The 22304-nt window shown below is 48.3% G+C and overlaps 1 protein-coding gene across 2 annotated transcripts in view; it reads left to right on the forward strand.

Moving 5' to 3' along the window:
• The first annotated feature begins 12279 nt into the window (after window positions 1-12279).
• Window positions 12280-22304, forward strand: part of GAS2L1 (growth arrest specific 2 like 1) — a 46920-nt gene continuing 36895 nt past the window's right edge. Inside the window, exons 1-2 of one of the 2 annotated variants that reach the window (XM_072983749.2) lie at window positions 12280-12565; window positions 20923-21602. In XM_072983749.2, the coding sequence (XP_072839850.2) occupies window positions 20949-21602 (654 nt within the window). In that variant the 5' untranslated portion in view covers window positions 12280-12565; window positions 20923-20948. The remainder of the gene's footprint in view (window positions 12566-20922; window positions 21603-22304) is intronic. The other variant, XM_072983750.2, reaches the window with a different exon arrangement.

The raw sequence follows: 22304 nt of genomic DNA on the forward strand, positions 1-22304 counted from the left end.
GGGCTTTGCTCCTATTTCCCTTTTTTGGGGGGGGTACCGGAGTGTGTGGGTTTGTGCTGGCCGCGAGATTTGAAGCACAGGTTGGGTGCCATTCAAGTGTCCCCCCCCCCCACACACGTTTTGCTTAATCTTGGAGAAGATGTGATGAATGGGTCGTGAGATGTTATCCTAGCAAAACAGGTGCTCCATCTAAGCTGTGGCCCCCACACATCGTGTCCTCCCCGGCTCCCAGTCCTCTCCCGGAGTGCAGGACACATCATCATGTGCTCAAACTACAGGAAACCAGGACTGAATGTCATGGAAAAATATCCTAACTGTTAGAGCAGTACGACAATGGAACGCATGACCTCGGGAGGTGTTGAGTGCTACAGCGATGTAGAGGCATTCAAGAGAAAATTGGACCACCCTCTGTCACATCTTCTTGAATGCCTGCCTTGAGCAGGAGGCTGGACTCGATGGCCTGATAGGTCTCTTCTGACTCCATTATTACAGGATTCTGTTCCAACACCAGGTGGTAGCATTTCATAAGAGAACTGCTGTGCCTTGTTTGATCCTTGCTTTCCATGGGGGGGGGGGGATGAGCATTGAACCAAATAAGCAGTACAGCAGTGTCTTTACAGAACGGCCAGCTCTTGCCAAGTCCTTCATCTTGCAGAGAATAAAAAAGCAGACGGTGCCGCAAACAGCAAAAGGGTAGGCAGAGCAGCTGCTCAGAGTGGGCTTGCTTTTACCTGGAGTTGGCATTGCTGGGCATCTGCCGAAGCTTGCAGAGAAAGGTAAAACACCAAGCAGTAGAGTCTCGCTTGCTGGTGGTAATTGTGAACTCGAGCAGCCAAAACCCCAATCAGCTTATGTTCTTGGGGTCATGATGGAGACAGAAAGCTCCCAGTCCATTAGCAGGTTGCTGGGAAGCCATAAAGGGGAAGGCTTTTTCTCGAACTCGTATCTTTCCTGGGCTTCAGACATCTTATCTACAAATTTCAACCCAGATCTGCCACCTGGGAAGCAGGCGCATGGGGTGCAAGAGAGTTTTTCAAAAGGTAAAACAGGCCCATTGAAGAAACAAAAAGGAAGGGGGAAATGCTACTGGAACATTCAACACAGACGTCCATCTTGGAGACCGTCGTACTGCAACAATGAGGACTAGAATCTTGCTCCTTTTACCAAGCAAACGCTGGCATGCTCCAGTACTCCAAAGAACAGCCCTGTCTTTACTCCATCACTATATCATATTACAATTTATGTTCAACTATAGCAGATTCTCGTGACCCAGCACTTGCTGAAAATCTAGGGGAAACTAATGTAAAGAGTGTCAGGTCTTCTTTTATCCAGAAGCAGGATGGCCAGATTCTCCCATGGCGGCGTTTATCTAAGGTATCTGTCGCTCTCCAGCGAGTAATTTTTTTATTCTCTGGGACTACGAAGTAGAAGAGGCCGTCGTATCAAAGAAGTCCCGGGTGGGTGTGTTTTTGACCTGCATTCCACTCTGATTTTTAGAGATTGCATTTATTAATCCCTTTCTGATGTGATGGTGATGATGGCTTGAATATTTTAGTAGTCAAATCTGTAGTCAGATAAATACTGAAGGAGTTAGGAAATGTTACCGTTTTAGGTTCTCGGAGAACCTAATGGGCCTCAAGGAGAAATGGGAAAAAAAGGTATCTGCACATGCCCAGGAGCTGCAGAAACGAGGATGCTTGAAATTCACAGCAAGATCTGAAAATAACTCCCCAGATGCTGAACTTCACTGGCCTCTCCTATATTTACTACTGGCCTACATTTCAGATATCTGAAAATATCGAGATAACGTACAACACAATAACAGGAAAAGGGGGCTCATTTTCTGCTTTAGAGAAAAAATAACACCCTCAGCACCACCGCCACCCACATCAGGAATAATTACCCACACCTTTTTTGCCAGGTCATTATAAGAATTAAACAATAAAAATAAATGCAGGTTTGAATGTACTGTATCAGCACTTAAAATACTAAATGGCTTTATTTTGGGCTTTTAACAATATAGAGGAAAAGCAGAGGTGTGGGGTAAGCCGCATTCCCTGTCTCCCACAGGGCCGTGAAATTCACACGCCCCTGGCTTATTATGGTCTGCTACGAATACATGGATCCAACTTGGTTACCAGCTTCCCTCTTGACTGGCTGACCAGGAAGGGCATCTGGGGACTTGGAAGAAAGGCGGCGCCTGATTCTCTCATTTCCGAGTCTCCGGCCCTTCCCAAATACAGTATCCTATTCCTCTGGTTCGGTTCAGCTGTTTTTCCTTTTCCTCTTCGGATTTGTTTTGTTTTAAACTTTCAAACTGAATGAGATCATGACTCAGCCGCGGACAAACCCTCGCCGGCTTTTCTGTGCAGTCGGCCAGGCGGGATGAGATCATCCATTGACTCAGGCTGTGTCTGTTTTTTGGGGGGGGGGTGCAGGCACATGCATTGTTTTTGGAGAGTAGGAAAGGGCTCGAAAGACAGGTGGGGGCCCCCAGGGCGAAGTGCACCCCCACCCTGCCTTGACATATAGGTGGTGCAGGTTTGGATGACCTCACCGAACCCTCCACCGCCTTTTTATGGATCAGACAAAAGAAATCTCCCAGCGGGCAACTGGGATTTATATATAGACTTAGGGATTCTGTAGAGGGCTTTATTCTTTTGGAGTAATCTGTGTTTTTTTGGGTGGGTGTCACATGATGGAAATAAGTATGGCTACTTCTTTTCTCTCATTCTGTGGCATCACTTTCTCTTATTTTTTAAACCTCCTTTATTTCTCTTTTATTCTCAGTCGCCTTTGTCATTCCCTTCTCTCTCTTTTGTAACCCCCCCTTGCTCCCCCTCCCTCCCCTTTCCAGCTCCACAGACTTAAGGAGAGAAAAAAAAAAGATTTCTCTCTCTCTCTCATCTTCTGATCTTCTGGCTAAGCAGGCTTCTGAGAATAAAGTAGCCAGATGTGATTAAAATGATATTTAGTCACTTTGGGCCTGATTGACTGATTGTGGTGTGCGTGCGTATGTGTGTTTTCATCTGGGAAGCAGAAGCTATCACAGGGAAGCCGAAGAGGGTTCATGACTTGAACAACCCTCCCCTGATCCAATTTTAGAAAGAATCTCTCCTCCCCCCCCCCATGCTCCACAAGCCACCTTAAAAACCAGGTGGGCCACAAACAGTGTCAAGCCCCTTGTGATCTCGTTCTGTTTTCACGGCAAATTAAATTACACAAAACTAGCTGCTTCGGGCTAGAGAGGCAGATCAGCGAAGGATTTCCCCAAGTGCTGGATGTATCTTCAAGCGCATTAACAACCCCAGTCTGTTTAAACTTGAAAGTGTGTTTGCGTCTGTAGTGGGGAATGTATAGATGCCCTCAAAGGGACCCTATTTGGGAGCCCCGTAAAAGTCGCCCAGCTGTGGGAGGCTCACGTCACGACTGGAAGGAGAGGCATCTGAAGCAGAGACTAAAAAGGACACAACAGCCCATTCTGTCAGGTCCTGGAAGTGGGGATGACTGTATAATCCACTCACGCCTTGTCATGGTGATGTGTTGTCAAGTTGTTTGACTCATGGTGACCCTGTGAAACAGCTAAGGCCCAAAATAGAATCCTCTCATTTTCAGCCCCCCTCGAGCCTTGCAAACTGAAGGCCGTGGTTTCCTTTATCAAGTCAATCTGTCTCATGTTCCCTCTTCCTCTTTCCCGATGCTTTCTCTTTCCCCCGGCGTTTGTGTCTTTTCCAGTGGGTCTTGCTCTGGCTTCTCATCATGTACCCAAAGTACATTAGCCTCGCCTTAGTCAGTTTTGCTTCTAGTGAGAGTTCATGTTGGATGCCATCCAGAATCTAATTATGTTTGTCCTTCCAGCAGTCTTGCGGTATCCACAAGGCTGCCGAAGGGGTAAGAGTCCGTGAGAACATTGAACTCCTAGAGGAGTCGGTAATGGAAGAAAGATCAGAGCTGCGACACTAGCATAAGATCCATCCTCCCTTTTCGGTAATTAATGGGAGGATGTTGTGGGCAGAGAAATTCTTGAAGGGCAGCATCAATAGGTGATATGGGTGGAGGATCGTTCATCGATAATGGTGATAGCACTTTAGCTAACTCTTGTTAGTACTGTGCAGAAAAGGATAATGGAAAATGCTTTGTATTGGGAAACCCTACAATGGGACAATCCAAAATAATCTCCCGATACAGAATTTGTGTAGAGGAGCATATAGAGGAACCTTTTGTGTTGGGGTGGATAAATTGAGGCATACGGTCCCCAGCATTCTTTGGGTTGTTATACCAAAGCCCTCCACCCATGTTGCAAAATAAAGACTTTTTTTTTAAAAAAAATCTGCTCCCAGAGCCATCCAAGAGTATTTTGTTTTGTTTCGTTTTTGGATTGACATGTTTCCATCCATCTGCCAAATCTCACCACCCCAAGAGAACCCAAAGTGGGTGTCTGTTCTCGCCTGGATTTGATTTCTAAAGACCTAATGTCCATTTTTAAATCTTAACAGGGTTAACTTGGCCGATCTCCTGGCTGAAGGATTCAACTCCATTTCTTTTTCACTCCGGCCCAAGGATTGGGAACAGCAGCCTTTCTGATAGCACTGCGAAAGTCACTTTTGCTCTCTGAAAGGAACAAGGAGTTCTGTGTGAACTCAGAAGCTTGCCTGTGTTACATTTGTATTGAGTTATTAAAGGACAGTGCAATGTGAAAAAGGCCCACGAAAGCTTGTTCAATTATTTAGTGTTTATTTTAGTATTGATGAAGATTGTGTTTCAATGTATCTTTTTGAACAGAGGAGGAAATGCAGAAGTTGGGGAGAGTGGTGGAAGCGAGAAACACAGGATTCTCTTTCTGGGTGTAAAATGCTCCTTTCGAACTCATGAAGGGGCATTTTGTTTCATGCTCAATTTATTTTTCTCTCTTACATTCTTCAGCAGAGGACAACCATTTTGATATTATTCCAGCTGGAGTGTGTTAAATCCAACCTCTTCACACCCTTAGGAAGGTTGGAAATTACTTAAAACTACCCTCACTTTGCTCTGACTTTGGTGCCGGAAGAGTGGCTAGGTTCCTTGAACTGAAATAGAGGATAGGATAAGAACAGCCTGGCTCATCTCTCCTTCTGCCCCTCATTTTGGGGTCTTTTATGGGTGAATCCTAGCTGTTAGAGCAGTTCTGCTGGCAGATCTCAGCTATGAGAAGGATTTTTAAAATTTTAACCTGTTCCTAAATGCCTACAGCCAGTGCATCTTTGAACTGGGCTCGCACTGCCCATCCTAAAAACAAGTGGCCAGAATCCTGTGGTGGATTTATACTGGCGTAAGTATGATTACATGACCAGCATCAGCAAACTGCCACTAGTTGAGTAGTTACAGCTCGCATTCCTATTTGTGTGCCAAGTTGTGTGGCTGGCACGTGACCTGAAATGCAAGCAATAGCTTAGACCAGCAGAAACCTTCAGTAGCATTCTGGCCAATATTTCCAAGCTCTTTTCTCATCTGCCTGTTGTGTCTAAATTGCAGTGTCACTCGGCTTTAAAATTACAAGCCAGGAAAAACTCAACTTTGCCAGGGACAATGGATTTGGGCGGCTTCCCAACATTTAGGAAAGCTTTGTGGGGAGAACGGCAGCCATCAAAATGAGTCATTTGTCCTTAGATCTGCATAGTGTTCGAGTCACACAACAATGGACTGAGGTGGGAACTCCTCAATCGCACTTGCTAGGCAGTAAGCCCTAATGAATACTGCGGGGTTTCCTTCCAGGTAAGCAAGCGCAGATTTCAACTTCTTGTGTAGAAGCCCAGTCACATAGTCTGTTCAGTACCTGCTGCCTCCTGTGGTGTAAAGAAACTGCTAAACAACCCCTAGAGTCTAGTGAGAACTTTGCACAGAATGCAGGATTTTCTCTGCACACTGCAGTTAATTTACAAGGAATAACAGTGCTGTAATCCTCTCCCTCCCCCCCCCATACAGTATGTGAAAACAAAATGCGCAAATGCTTTTGTAGTTCTGTAGGACTGCAAGAAAAACTGGGGTTTCTCATTTCTGCTGGTTGGAACAGAGTGCTGCTCTGCTCCCTTGCTTCTGATATTTCTATTGCAGCAAAAGTAACAGGATCCTGTGTCACCATGAAGGCTACCCCATTTCTCATGACAGAAGTCTTCGGGGCATTCCAGCTGGCTTCATCAGATGCACAGAGTTTTATCCAGAAGTTTTCATATTGTTGCCATGTATAATGGAATTGCAGACAGGGAGGTCAGAGGGAAATTAATTAGCAGGGACTCCTGGCTGTGGCCATCTCACCTTGCTAACCTTGACCGTTGGTCAGCCTGATGCTGGTCGCACAGACGCGGAATCCCTAAGTAAGCTAATTAAGATAAGAACCTGTTATCCTGATTCAGACATCTGGTGAAAGACTGGAAGTTCCTAATCAATTGTAACCCTTGCCCTAATTATTATGAGGTTGATTATAAATGTTAGCAAAGAAAAAGAGAATTTGATTGTGAAGCTGAGAAACTTCAAAAAGTCTTAACGACAACGACAACGACAACGACAACGACAACGATAACAATAATAACAATAACAACAACAACAACAACAATAACAATAATAACAATAATAACAATAATAACAACAACAACAACAACAACAACAACAACAACAACAACAACAACAACAACAACAATAATAATAATAATAATAATAATAATAATAATAATAATAATAATAATAATAATAATAATAATAATAATAATAATAATAATAATAATAATAATAATAATAATAATAATAAATAATGTGCTGTCACCTCAATTTTGACTTCGGGTGACTCCAGGGTTTTCTAGGTAGAGAATACTCAAAAGCGCTTTACCATTTCCTTCCTCTAGGGGCGCCCTGGAAACACTATGCAGCTTGCCCAAGGCCACCTAGGTTGGCTCTCCTGAGGTGGAAATCGAACTCCCAACGTCTGGCTCCATAGCCACTGAGCTGTCCAGCCAGTTCACAATCAATGTACCGGTGACCATTTCAAAGTGATGCCCCCAAATATAAGAATAGAAATAAGCATAATGGACATGCAATGTACTGTAATATTAATGCGGTCCATACATAGGATCTTACGTTATATAATCTTACTTTAAAGTCGACAACGAATTGTCCTGGGAGGGTGAAATGATCCCCTCCTAATTTCTGGACAATATACCAATGTTGTCTATATTTCCTTTTTTTTAAAAAATGCTGTTCCAAACTGGCAGTGTTTTATGTACCAAGCCTTGTAATTTCTCTTACATAATAATTAAAAGTTGGAAGAGTGAACTATTTTGGACTGCAAGTTCCCAGAATCTGGCTGGGGCATTCTGGGAGTTGTAGTCCCAAAGAGTAATGCTTCCAAGCTGTGGTTGGAATATGTATTTCCTGATGCGCAGCCAAATTATCATGGATGTCATCTGGAAATAGGAAACGACATGCAGGTCTTCTTTGCTCCGGCTTACCAAGACTTCTTTCTTTCTGCAGGGCGTTTCACGGCAATCTTCCCCCCCCCCAATTCTTTGACACCCGAGTCACCAACTGGCCTCTTCCCTAACCCTGCTTGGTAGGCCTCCTCTTTTCCCAGTCAAACCCATCCTCCACTTACCTCCCAAGGATTACAGTGAACGTCACCCTTGCCTCATTGGCTCTCAACCCTCAGCCCAGAATTTGGAATATTCGTGAACACTCTTTTGCATCCTATCAGAACAGCCAATGGTTGATGAGGAAGAGGGCGGGACTCCCTTCCTAGTCCTTGCCAGCCTCTTACACCCTTGGAAGACAGGCCAGGTCTCTTGGGTGGAAAATCGTATTAGGAAATTAGTGGAGGGTCTTTAGAAATGAATGCACAGTCATTCTTGAGCCAGAGAATGCTTTTATTTATGAAGATTTTAAGAATGCACAGGACAAAAAAAAAGGGGGGGGGAGTGATGAATGCCTCCCCTGAAGAGGAGATTTTTAAATATATATAATCTCATAATGGCATGATGAAATGCAAAAATTGAGGCATCTTGGAGGAAGCAGGATGAGTGACACGGATCACTTTTTTTAAAAAATGGCATCAACTGAAATGAAAAGGTGATCCATATCCAGATTGCAAGAAAAACGGGGGAAGCTTTTAACCTATTCCTTCTGGCTTTGTCCTGAAAAAAAATTAGCAGGGGTGAAGCTGATGGTTGCTTTGGGCTGAAGATTCCTACCTCTTGTTGGGTTTTCCCCCTTACTCCTCTGCAAAACATATTAGCTTTGGAAAAGATTAATAGAGAAGAAAGAGATAAATTCTCCCTTCGGGCTTCTTATGATCCTGATCAGGTTCTCAGTTTTTCCTTCCTTCCTTCCTTCCTTCCTTCCTTCCTTCCTTCCTTCCTTCCTTCCTTCCTTCCTTGGGAAAAGAAACCAGCCCAGTATCCTTGTTCTTAATCCCAATTAAGACTCCTTCCAATGAACAGAATCAATGGCTGCCTGTTAAGTCAACACTCATGCAGACACCATTGAGTCGGTGAGTCTACTCTTAAGTGAAGGCAGCACAATCTTGGAAGTAGAAAACCTAAAGAGATGTGAAGGGCCTCATCATTCGAAGGATGATAATTATGATTTGTTTACTTCCTGCCAGTGTGTGTGTGTTTAACAGCTTGCTAAAGGGCAATTATGGGATTGCTGATTTTTTTTTCTGCCCTGATTTTCCCTCTGACTTGCTTACCCCACAACCACGGAGGGCGGTGTTTACAAACGTGTGGCCTGAATATTGTGCTCCGCGCATTGCCTGACGGAGCGGATTGTGTGATCCGTGAAAAAGCTGACAATGAAACGAAATCGGTTCGCCTTTAAAAGAGGCCCAGGGCTTTTGTCATTTCGGGGACCCCAGACCTCCCCACCTACACTGCCAGAGATGCAAATGTGTGAAATTCTGATAAACGACACGCTGTGTATATCTGATGACGTTCTAGTTCACAAGACCACACGCTTTGATTGACACCTTCATTATTTATTTATTTATGTAGGTAAAGTATTTATACATCACTTTTCTGCAGCAACATAACATTAAACCACAATATAAAAATGAACCAGTGTCAAAACCTTCTTTAAAAATGATGAAGAGACCTTTTTCAGAAACCAAAGCCCTGATAAAATAATGCAGTTTTGAGAACAGACTATTGGTGTCCCTCTGGCCTGAATCTAATAATGAACCCCTAAATCCCTAAGTTTTTCCCATGGATTCTATGCGTCTCTTTTGCTACAACAGTCCATCAGTGAGATCTTGCAAGTGTACCATTGCCTCTAGTGGGACTTGCTCCACGAAACTGTGTTCACAACTAGAATTTAGATCTGCAACCACTTTGAAAATCACTCACCCCCCTGGTTTGGGGAGTTTATTTGGCTGTTGTTTGTTTTTGTCTCCCAGAGACTCTGGAACTCCCTGCCACTGGAGGCCAACCTGGCCCCATCTTGGCTGTCTTTCCGCAAGCAGGCCAAGACCTCCCTCTTCAGGCAAGCTTTCTCTTAATTGACTGGCTGCCTGAGAGGGGTTTTTCAAATTGGATTGTTGCTTTAAACGTGCTTTGGTGTTACTTATGTTTTTTGTATGGCGTTTGCTTGATCCCTTTATAATATCTGTCTATTCACTGTCGTGAGCGCTTGTATGGTCTTTTAATGGTGTAAGCCGCCTTTGTGTCCTTTTAAGGAGGAAGATCATAAAAATAGTTTAAATAAATATTTTTTTCTTTTCCATTTTTGAGAAGGACAGGGCAAAGAGATTTGAATTTTACAAAGATGTACAGTGGTGCCTCGCTAGACAGTTACCCTGCATGACAGTTTTTTCGCTAGACATTGACTTTTTGTGATCGCTATAACAATTCACAAAACAGTGATTCCTATGGGGGAATTTCACTGGACAATGTTTGGTCCCTGCTTTGCAAACCTATTTTTGCTAGACGACGATTTTGACAGCTCCCTCCGCACTAGCAAAATGGATGTTTTCGGGATCTAAGCTTCACAAGACAGTGATTTAAACAGCTGATTGGTGGTTTGCAAAGCGGCTTTCCTATGGCTGATCTTCACTAGACAATGACGATTCTTCCCCACTGAAACGCATTAAACAGATTTCAATGCATTCCAATGGGGAAATGCTTTTCGCTAGACGATGATTTCGCTAAACAGCGATTTCAGTGGAACAGATTATCATCGTCTAGCAAGGCACCACTGTAGTAGTATTCAGCCTTTCCAGATCTCGAGAGCGTAACTGATGGGGGCTACCTATCCCATAATTTCCCAGCCGTCATGTCCAACAGAGGCTGGGGGAGGGGGGGGGCGATCCTGGGCCCTGCAGATCAAAAGAGAACTTTCACCACTACTTTCTGGCATCCTCTACCCTCTCCACAACCCATTATCCTTCCTCCACAAACCACATCTGTCGGCCCATACGTCTGTCAGCCCATTGTACCCCAATGGGAAGTTGTTTCTCCGTAGCGAGCTGCGGATACCAGCAAGAACCAAATCCGGCTAGGAAATAAACGAGGGACTCCTCTCAAACGTGCTGTGCCAGGCAGGACCTGCTAGATTTTCCTGGGCCCTGATCAAATTCCAAGAAACAACACGGAAGAAGTTATGTGTGTGAGTTTTGCTTTCTGCTGGTGCCGCACCTTCCACCGCATTGCTTGGGTCCCCCCCCCTCTTCCTCTGGGCTTCCCAGAAGGCCCGAAGAAGAAAGCTAAGAGTTTCCCTAAGAACCGGGAAGCACAAAACAGCCGCCTTCAAAGAGGAACCGAAAATCCAGCCACAATCCTGCAGCCTGGCTGGCTGGACCAGGTGTATTTGCAAAACCCGGGGGGGGGGGGTGTGTCTACGGGAAGGCCAGGTCTTCTGAAGCCTGGCTCTTTTAGGGAAGACAATCCCTAATTTGACATAATTGTACCCATTAATTTTTTTTTAATTTTATGCTTCTTTTTTTGACATGCATCCCTCACCTTAGTTCCAATGAGCTAGCTCAAGGCAGGGTGCAATCGCTTTATTGCCACACCGTCCCTGCGAGGTAGGCCAGCCCGGAGCAAGCCAGGTTGGGAGGGACAGGCTCGAGGTCCCCCCCAGAATTGAATCGGAGCCTCCCGACTCCCCAGGGTAAAATCTGGGCGCCTTGTAGCCTTGCATGTGGCGCGGGGCCAGACAGTCGTTATCCCACCCTCCTGCCTCCAGCATGGAACGCTGGGGTGATGAAATATTCTCCCCAACAACAACCCTGCGAGGTAGATTTCAACCCCCAGGCCCCCCCCCCCGAAATACACACACACACACACACGGAGCTTTGCGGGAAAGGCGTGGCGGGCAGGCACCTCGGAGCCGGATCCCCGCCCGAACGGGGCTTTTGGAAAACGCCCAGGTGGAAGAAACCAGGAGTGCCCCTGAGCATGTGCAGAGTGCATCCCCCCTCCCTCCTCCTCCAGGGTGGCCGCCCCGCCCCTGCCCGCCGCAAAGCTTCTCAGGAAAACCCAGGGCAGAGCGCCTCTGAGCATGGGCAGACGGCGCTCCCCCTGGCCTTCCCGTCCCGCCGCCCCACCGCCCGGGGGAAGGGCTGGCGCGGGCGCCTCTGAGCATGGGCAGAGGGCCCGCCCCGCCTTTTCCCTGGCTCGCCGGAGCCGGGCCGGTGACGCGGCCGAGCAGAAGGGGGCGGGCTCGGCGGCTCCTCCGGATGAGAGCGAGGCGCGCCGGGAGGAGGAGGAGGCGCAGGAGGCGGAGGAGGCGGTGAGGATCGGGGCCCCGGAGGGAGGGCGGCGCGCAGCCCCGAGGAGAGCGCAAGGGGGACTGCCCTGCCCCTCCCGGACCCCCCCGGCCGGCGCGATCGCCCTCCCTGCCTCCTTCCCTCCCTCCCTGCCTGTCCTGCCTTCCCTTCCCTTCCCTTCCCAGCCGGCGCGGAGGCCGCCCCTGCGCCGCCCTTGCGCCTCCCCTCGCCCGGCCACCCAGCCCGAAGCCGGCGCGCCTTGGCACAGAGATCCCCCGCCCGCCGCTCTCCGCCCCCGGGATCGCCAGCCCGGCCCTCCCCTGCCCTGCCCGGCCGGGCCTCCCTCGGCCTCGCCCGCCTCCATCCAAGGCCGACGCCGCAAATCCTCGCGTCTGGATCGGGAGAGCTCGCGCGCGCACCCACTCTCTCTTTATGGATATATAGATTTGATTTTATCCCTGGATGCGCGTTGCGCGGGGAGCGAGCCGGGCGCAGGGAGAGAGAGAGAGACACCCCCCAACACACACACACACACACACACACACACAACACACACACACAACCGACCCTCCTCTTCTTCCCCCGCGCGAAGTTCCCGGAAAGAGGGAGGCGACCCGCACGTGGGGAAGGCATGACGCGTGGCGGGCGGCGGGAGGACGGGGCGGGTTGAAGGGCGCCCCCCCCTCGCCGGCGCTCCCTCCTTTCCCTCCCCGCGGGGATGGGGATGGCACCGTGATCCCGCCGCCGTTCCTCTTCCGCGGCCTTCCATCATCCTCCGGCCCTGCTCCGGGGCTGGGACCGCGCCTTCGCCCCCTCAAAAGACCCGCCATGGTGACCCAGGTGAGTCTGGCGAACGTGTGGACGGGGGCGCGCTGCGGGTCAGGCTCCCGTGTTGCCACAAATGCCGCCGCTTTTTCGCCAGGCGTCTGTTGACGCGCATTGCCGGGGTGGGGGTGGGGGTGGGGGTGGGGGGACTACAAACCCCATCATCCCCGTCTGGCCGGCTGGAGACAGTGGGGTTTGTAGTCTGCAGAATGCTTAGGCAGAGAGGAACAAGAGATAACTAGTTGTTTAAATGAGAATTTGTGTGTGGGGGGGGTTGTTTTGGTGGGGGGTTGCAGAACTGTTTGTAAAAGTTCTAGCTGGACTTTTAAAACTCCTGTGGTCCTTTTTGTGGCTGGAACGGTTCTATTCCATGACTGTGATGGATCTTTTTTTTTAAAAAAAAAATAAAAATAAATCAGTTCATATCCCTTATTTTTCCTCCTTCGGTGAAGCCCTAAGGGACAGTCATGAAAATTAGAACTTGGAATGACCATTTGGAAAGGCTGTGTGCCAAGATGTGTGTGCGCGTGAACCCTGGGAGACGCATTGGGGGTCTGGGCTGTCGTGTGTGTGTGCCCTGAATCCGTTCTTTTCCGTGGCTTCCCCTCCTGTGGCTTGTCCACCTGGGTGTTTTCACCGCCTGAGGAGCGAGCCCTCCCCCCCCCCCGCTGTAGGTGTGAGCTAGCTGCCACGTTTTGGGGGGGGTCTGTTTTGGTTTTCCTCCCCTGCTCCGCCTGAGTTGGTGGATCGGATTCCTTGGAGCCCCAGCCAGGACTCCTGGGTCCTGCTCCCCCCCCCCGCTCCCTCCCTGAGCCGGATTGTCTTTCCTGCTCAAACGACAGGTTGGGAAACTTAATCCTGAGTCATTGTGCGTCTTGTCTTTTTAATTTTTTTATTTCATGCCTGCTGGTGCGAGCGAGCGCGGCAGGACGAGCCCACCCCACCCGCCTGGAGGAGAGCCGGAGTAGCTGGCACCCCCCCCCACCTCTGAAAACACAGGTTGTGCAGCTTGGGGGCCCTCCCTGGCTTTGTCTCTGAACCTGGATGGCCAGGTTTCGACAGTGGCCGGGTGTGTGTGTGTGTGTGTGCCTTTCCACGGTTAAAACTTGCGTGCCAGTGGCCCCGGTTTCTGGACAAGTCCGATCTGGCCACAGTGACAACATGCCTCAGGCAGATTGCTGACCGGGGCTGGTCATTGGGATCACATCACACACACACACACACACACACACACACACACACACACACACACACACACACACACACACACACACACACACACACACACACACACACACACACACACGGTTACAACAGCTCTCTTGGCTGCTGATTTGTTTCTGGGCACAATTCAAAGTGCTCATTCTAACCTATAAAGCCCCTCCCTAATGGGTCCCAGCGATCTCAAGGACTCTTTCCTCCCATAATGAGCCTTTTCTGGAGTGGCCAGATCATCAGGACGACCTTTATCTTGGTTCTGCCACCCTCGCAGGTGCGTTTGGTGGAGACACAGGAGAGGGGCCTTCTCGGTGGCTGCTCCTTTAGACTCTGGAACTCCCTACCACAGGAGGCCAGCCTGGCCCTCTCTTGGCTGTCCTTCCACAAGCAGGCAAAGACTTTTCTCTTCAGGCAAGCTTTCCCCCATTGAATGGCTGCCTGAGAGGGTTTTTTTAAAAAAATGGATTGTTATGCTTGACTGTCTTTTTAGTATTGCTTTTGTTTCTTAGAGTGCTATTTGTTTGTTGCCTTTTCAATATTTGTATACTTATTGTTTTGAGCTTTAAACATGGTCTTTTAGTGATGTGAGCCTCTTTGGGTCCTTGTTGAGGAGAAAGGCAGGGGAGGGATATTTTAAATGAATAAATAAACCAGGCCCTGCCCCAGCCGGATGGAAAGAGCATCAGGAGTGGGATCCGGGTTTTGGGACGAACAGGTGCGCACACAGCTGGCGGGTGCAAAGCCAAAATTTCCTTCTCTGCACCCCTCTGGATGCGTTTTCATCTCTCTCTTCCAAAAATGAGCGGGGAGGGAGCAGACTGTGAGAAAACAGGGGGTGAAGGAGGGGGACGTTCAGCAGCCCCGACCCACAAATCACGTGTACTCTGAAAATCAGACCTGCAGCCCCCGGTTTGCCTGGGCCCCGAACATCTCAGTCAGTGGTTACGTTGCAAGAAAAATGATGCAAGTCATCTCCAGAATGAAGCCCGGGGATTTTCCCCATGGAGTTGACAAGTGATTTTGGTGCAAAGCTGGGGGGGGGTACTTTTTTTGGACCGTCACTCCCTGAATGGAGTTGACCATACTGGCTGGGGTGAGTTATATAGAGAGATACATCTATCAAAAAGTAACTTTGTAGTCCAACAATGTAACAGCCACTGGTCATTTCAGCAGAGAGATTTATTAGAGATGTTTGTTTTTTTAAAAAGGAACTTTGTATTCCAAAAAAATGTAACAAACATTGGCATGCCGGCTGGGGACTTGTATTCCAAAGTAGTAACATGGCTCATCTCTGTCTTTGATCATGGGGCAAGAACTTGTTTCAATGTATAAAACTAATTGTTTTGCCCAGTTAATGTCAATAGAACAGAGAACAGAGTTGACGCCATGGGGGGGGGGGTAGAGCTGTTAATGGCTCTGAGCCATGATGAGTACATGGAACGTCTACATTTAAAGGAAGTCTACCTTAACATGCCAGATTTTAGGAGGAACCACAAGGAACATCTGCTTCCCGCTCCTGGACACGGCTGGAAACAGGAGGCCGGTTCAGATAGCGCTTGGGTGGGTCTAGCTGGGCTTTGTTTACAAACTTAATGCTATGTTTTTATCTGATTTCTGCAAAGCCCGAGATCCTCTCCCGTTTTATCTTCGCCACAAGGCCAGAGAGGCCAACACATAACTCACATCCAAACCTCTGTGCCAAAGCCACCCCAACCCATGTGTCTGTAGTGGGTTTGGACATCTTTCACGAACTAATGTTTGTGAGCCACGATTGATGGTTTGCGTTAAGTAGTTAGCTATCGCTTGGGAATAAATTCTAATTCTGTTCATCTTAGAACTGCAAAGCTGGAAGGGACCCTGTGGGTCATCCAGTCCAGCCCCTGTCCAAGAGGTAGAGTCGGGAACTGAACCCCCAACCTCTAGCTCTGGAGCCAGACGCTGAAACCACTGTGCTATCCAGCTGTTCTTGCAATAAAAGTGCCTTGATCCAAAATGCCTGTTTTTAAATTATATTTCTCATGCATCTGTTTCCATATAGGTTGCAAATGAAAGCCAACTCCCTCTTTCAGAATTATGAAACTATATTTTAAAACTCCAAAGCTGCCTTAAGGGAAAGAATGAATGGGTGCTTCCTTCCGTTCCTTTATCTGCATGCATATTGATAGCAGAGGTCATTCATTCTTAGAATACCTGTGGCTGCTTACCTATCCAGTCCTCTGCTCTAACTGCAATAATGTGGACTAGTTTCTCTAGCAGATCTTTGCTGAATTGCTGTTCCCTTCCGGAACATTTTCGAGAGCCAGTCCTTTAGTTCATCATGAAGTTTTAGAAGCATCCACCCTAGCTGGATTCACTCCTTCAGGGCCGGAATGCCGAAATTAACATAAGAGGCAACTGTTTCTTGATATTCCCTCCTGATCTGGTTCACGGTGGTGAAATCTCAGCGTGCTGCAAGCAGGGAAGAGTGCATTTCATGGCCTATCCCGTCTTTCAGGACTTGGAAAATATTGTTTCTTTCAACTAGAGCAGTGGTTCTTAACCTTTGTTACTCGGATACTTTTGAACTGCAACTCCCAGAAGCCCCAGCCAGCACAGTTGGTGGTGAAGGCTTCTGGGAGTTGCAGTCCAAAACTCCTGAGTAACCCAAGGTTAAGAACCAGTGAACTAGATTGTCTCCAGAGGTGGGTCGGGTTTTAAGGGCAGAAGGAGGAGACAAGAAGGGGCGGAAGCCAAGGGTGTTTTAGATATTCAGAACCCACTGACTGTGCTTAGTCCTACATTAAACCAGCCCTTGCTACTTGAGAGTAGACATGTGCCAGTTTAGAGTCTACTCTCAAGTAGCAAGGGTCTAAGTCTTAGACTGTACAACAACGATCTGTTGCACGGTGCTACTCCTCACTCTTACTTCTGAGTAGGCCTAGAGAGAGTGCTCTAGGGTGGACCAAAAGGAAAACATGGTCCCAGATGTGTGATTATGTGAGTTCCTCCATCCCATTATTCTGTGCACTCATGATCATACAGTCCACGTGCCTCAGCTTTCCATTTCTCTAATATGGACTGGCTGGGCTTTAAAAGATGGCTCTGTCTCGGTGGACCTTCGTTCTTTGAACACTGGATGCCGGTGAGGACTCTCAAATGTAGACCTTTGGTCTAGATGGGCGGGGTATAAATCTAATAAATAAATTAAAAAAATAATGTGGGCAAAGGGCCCTTCTAATAATCTAATCTAATAAGCTTTGAGCTGGAAGGAATTACGTGGATCTTTGAATCGAGGGCCTGTCCAGAAGGCACACGGGGGAATCAAACTTCTGACCTTTGGCTCTGCCAGATGCTAAACCACTGGGTTGTTCAGCAGACATAATAATCTGAGAACTGCAGAGCTGGAAGGGGGGGGCTTCAGGATCGTCAAGTCCAACCTTGTCAAGTAGGCCTAGAGGGGGAATTGAACCCCCAACACTCTGGCTCTGCAGCCGGAGACCTCAATCGTTGAGCTACCCAGCCGTTCTCTGCAGTCCTTGCAACTGGCAGGGATTTACTTTGGGGGTAATGCCACATAGATGCTTGCAAAAACTTGTCTTCGGACTGCGGCGATGTCGGCTGCAGCTCTTCCTGGTTTAATGCACCTATATTGTCCTTCTGTTCAGAAATATTAGCATTACATTCTCTCTGCCTGCTGGCATTTGAGGGCATTATTTCGGCCGTCTTTTCCTTGGGGGGGGAAAAAAAGGGGAAAAGAGGATTAAGGGGGAAAGATTCAGGGTTTAACGCATCAAAGCGCTGGCCGAGCCTGCTCGCCAGCCGTGCCCTTCTCTTGATCCCAGATGTGGGGGGGGGGCTTAGGTAGGGTTATGGGCACTCTGTGTGTGCTCGGCTGTGCTGTTGCTTCTCCCACGACATATCTCAGGGCTCGGCCGCGAGGGGATGTCAAATCCGGAAGATAAACCCTGAGCCGAGAATCAAATGAAGTCCAGCAATGCTGTGTTTCCCAGCCAGCGCAGCCATGAGAGGGAGGACAGGGTTAGGACCGCCCCCCCTCCCCTCCTTTTCTCTCTAAAGTTCACAGGCTCTGAATGGGAAGCACAGCCCTGAGCGAGCGCCCTGTAGTCCTGAATGCACCGGATGAGTCATTGCCTGCCCCAGCCCACGGGACTTTGGCCAGAAGGAGTTTGTTTAGGCACCTGAAAGGGACGGGTGCAATATGGCCCCAGGCCGAGTAGGGTGGGTGGGATGGGGGGTGGCTGCTCCCAAACTGGAAAAAAAAATTCCTCCAACCCTCAAGGAATCCCCATGGAAACTCCGAGGGTGTTTGCACAGAGACCTAGCTGCCGTTCGCCATGTTTGGGTCTTGCTTCGCCAGAGGGGATACCAGGATACCGTTCCCCCCCTTTTTGCCCGGGAATCTCACGCTTTCTTATGAACATCTTTTCATCCGGGCGAGTTTTTCACAAATCTGCTGACGGCCGAGGCCTGGAAATATTCCCGGGGCTTTAGCTGGCCTCTTCTCTTTGGCAGAGATGAATGCTGGTGAATCTTTTCCCCTCTGGCAGCCAGAGAGAAAGAAAGACTGGAGAAGGGGCGCTGTAAAAACTGGAAAAGAAAGGGCATTGAAGTTGGTGGTGGGAGCAGGGTGGAGAAGGAACGTGACAACGACCCCCTGTTTGAGGCTCAAATGGCGGTCATGCTATGCCTGGGAATAAGCTGCGCAAACACATAGGTTTAGACCGAGGAGATCTGGAGCTCAAAGCTAGAGCAAATACTTGTCATGCAAAAGGACCACATTGGGATCCCGGCGTCTCTGAAGGACTGGATCACCTGGTAGGGCTCACAAGATCTGGGAGGGAGGGCCTTCTCCCTGCCCCACTTTCCTCAGAAACCTGTCTGGTGAGGGCATGGGGGTGAGCCTTCTTGGTGGCTGCCCCCAGGCTTTGGGGCGGACTGCCCAAAGAGAACCCCTCCTTCTATTCCAAGGACAGAAAAAGTTTTTTTTCCCCCTTTTCAAGCAGGCTTTTAAGCCATAAGCAGGGTTTTTATGGGTGCTTCCGTCTATTGAATTTTGAGATTTTTTTAAATTTTTTTTCTTAAAATTGTTTTCAGTCTTGATTGTTAATGTTATATGTTTAATTTTTTAAAGGGTTCTTTCTGATGGTGTTTACTGTATGGTTTTAGTTGACAGTTGACTGTTGACCCCATATGAGAAAGGTGGCCTATAAATACTGTACAGTGGTGCCTCGCTTAACGATGTTAATTCATTCCAGCAAAATCGCTGTAGAGCGATAATGTCTTAAAGCGAAATGAAAAAGCCCATTGAAATGCATTGAAAACCTTTCAATGCGTTCCATTGGGCTGAAAACTCACCGTCCAGCAAAGGTCTTCCATAGGGGTGGCCATTTTCCATGCCTGTGCAGTGAGGAATCCATCCCTAAGCAGAGCGGGGAGCCATTTTCTTCAGCCGGCGGCTATTTTGAAACCCAACGATCAGCTGTTTTTGATCCCCGCAAAGCAAAAATTGGTTCCCAAAGCAGGGAACCGATCATTGCAAAGCAGTTTTTGCCCATTGGAATCATCGTTTTGCGATCACAAAAGCGATCGCAAAAACCTCACCAACAAGCAGATTTGTCGTTAAACGGGGTAATCGTAAAGCGGGGCATGACTGTAAAATGAAATAATGAAATAAAAGTCTTCCTAGTCTTCGCAATCAAACCTGGGAACTGTTGGGTGCCAAGCACCGAGTTACGACTCCTCTCTGATGCTAGGGCTGGCATCAGCTTGAAATTTCCTTTTTCAAGTACTAATTAGCTCTGCTTAGCTTCTGAAACCAGGTGCGATGATGGATGCATTCGGAGTGGATTGATACTCAGTTCCCATCATCCCTTACTGTTGATGTTGCTGGCTGGGGCGGGGGGGGGGGGAGGAGATGCAGGTGGTTGAGAATCACTGGTGCAGATCAGTGGCTGCCATCCATGTGTCCCCAGATGTTGCTGGACTCCGGTCAGCCAGCATGGCCAGGGGCCAAGGATGTCCAGCATCATCTGGGAACCATTGGCGGACACAATCCTGACCCTGCTGGGCCCCTCATTTTGGCCTTGTGTAAGGCTGGGCTTGCTTGTCATCGGTCAGGAAAAGCAGAGGGGGGAGTGTAAGTTTTAAATAAACTTTGCATTTTCCATTTCTGAGGGTGGCTTTAATATTGTCTCTTAATGATGTAAGATGCCTCTTTAATCATTGTTCTTAGTTATAAATATTGTCTTTTCATGATGTTATGATCACCGTTGTATACTCGTTGTTTCCAACTTCAAATATTGTCTTTCGGTGTTGTAAGCCACCTTGAGTCCTCTTCAAGGAGAAAGGTGGGGTAAAATATTTTAAACAACCAACCAACCGAGTGTTGTTGTGGGTTTTCTGGGCTCTTTGGCTGTGTTCTGAAGGTTGTTCTTCCTGACGTTTCGCCCCCGTCTCTGTGGCCGGCATCTTCAGAGGACTGGAGTAGGAACTCAACAGAGCATGGGCAGAGTTCCTACTCCTGTCCTCTGAAGATGCCGGCCACAGAGACTGGCGAAATGTCAGGAAGAACAACCTTCAAAACACGGCCAAAGAGCCTGGAAAACCCACAATAGCCATCAGATTCCGGCCGTGAAAGCCTTCAAGAATACAAACAACTGAGTCTTTATCACTTCCAAGATATAAAGCTGAAGGGCTTGGAAATCGGGTGGATTTGATTTCAATTTTGAAAAATTTTCATGGCCAATTAAATCAATTTGAATTTTGTGTCCACCTTGCTGGAGAAGAGGCAGTGTTTGAGGTCTGTAGCGACTATTTTGTATTTCTGCAAACATTCGCTAAACCAGCCCCAAAGTGACTTGTTTGGACGATGAAGAATTCCCCAGCCCATGTATTGTCCCCAACACGCATTTTTTTTTTAAAAAAAGAAAGAAGAAAAGTGGGGTAAACATAGTTTGAATAAATAATTTTTACCTCACCCCTGGCCTTGCTGGCTAGGACTGGTGGAAAGTGCCATCCAGGGACATCTGGAGGGTCCAGATGTGAAACAATTAACCCTGGTTATCCAAAATGGGTTATTTAAATCCCTGATCAAGGATTGATTCCCATCACCGCTTTTAGGTGGTTCTTCTAATCTTTCTCCTCCTCTGCTCCAGCAGTGACTCTTCCATGAGAAGGCAAGATGGCGGACCAGAGTAACATCCAGTCGGCGGCCTCCAAGAGCATCCGCCCCTTTCGCTCCAGCGAAGAGTATCTCTACGCGATGAAGGAGGACTTGGCCGAGTGGCTCAACACTCTCTACGACCTGGACGTCCAAGTGGAGAACTTCATGGATGTCCTGGAGACCGGCTACGACCTCTGCCAGCACGCCAACAACGTCAACCGCATTGCGCTGGAGTTCCGGCAGTCGCACCCGGAGGCGGCCGCTTCCATGAGAATCCCCCAGAAGGAGGTGGTCTTCCAGTCCAAGAACGTGGTGCCCGGCTCCTTCATCGCTCGGGACAACATCTCCAACTTCATCCAGTGGTGCCGCCAGGAGCTGGGCATCCAGGACGTCTTGATGTTCGAGACCAACGACCTGGTGCTGAAGAAGAACGAGAAGAACTTCGTCCTGTGCCTGCTAGAGGTGGCCAGGAAGGGGTCTAAATTCGGGATGCTGGCCCCCATGCTGATCCAGATGGAGGAGGAGATTGAGGAAGAGATGAGGGACCAGATCGCCTACGGCGAGTGGGAGGCGACGGAACAGGCGAGCCAAGATCTGGGGCCCCAGTCTCCCGTCTACCCGAGCCGAACGCAACGGATGACTTTGTGCGACCTCAAGAACCTGGATGAGTTGGTGAGCCTTTTCCACCTGGCTGGTGCCCGTTTACCGTATCATGCGTCCCTTCCTCCACGTATCCTGGGTTACAGGTCACTGGCTACAGGCCATAATGATACATTTAACATGGGTTTGAGGATGGGTGGATGGAGAGAGAAATACAATGTTTTGGCTGTTTTTGGTGGTGTTCCACCCACCCCCCACCCCAGTTCCACTATAATTTCAACAAACCAAAGTTTGGTTTACCGTTATGTGCAAACCTGGCCTTTGTGTGTATATGTGAGACCAAATACAGTGGTGCCTCGCATTGCGACGTTAATTGGTTCCAGCGCAATCGCTGTTGAACGAAAACGTAATGCGGTATTAAAAAGCCCATAGAAACGCATTAAAACCTGATTAATGCATTCCTAGGGGCTTCAAACTCACTGTTCAGTGAAGATCCTCCATAGCGCAGCCATTTTCGCTGCCTGTTAAGCGAGGAATCCGTCCGAGAAAACAGCGGGCAGCCATTTTGTTTACCCGGCAGCCATTTTTAAACCGCCGATCAGCTGTGCGAAAATGGTCACTTTGCGATGATCGGTTCCCGAAGCAGGGAACTGATCATCGCAAAGCGAAAATACCTCATAGGGAACATCATAAAGCAATCACAAAAGTGATCGCAAAAAGTTCATCGCAAAGCAATTTTGTCGCTAAACGGAGTGCTCGCTAAGTTAGGCACCA

The sequence above is a fragment of the Pogona vitticeps genome, chromosome 14 (genome assembly GCF_051106095.1).
Source record: "Pogona vitticeps strain Pit_001003342236 chromosome 14, PviZW2.1, whole genome shotgun sequence".
NCBI lineage: Eukaryota > Metazoa > Chordata > Lepidosauria > Squamata > Agamidae > Pogona > Pogona vitticeps.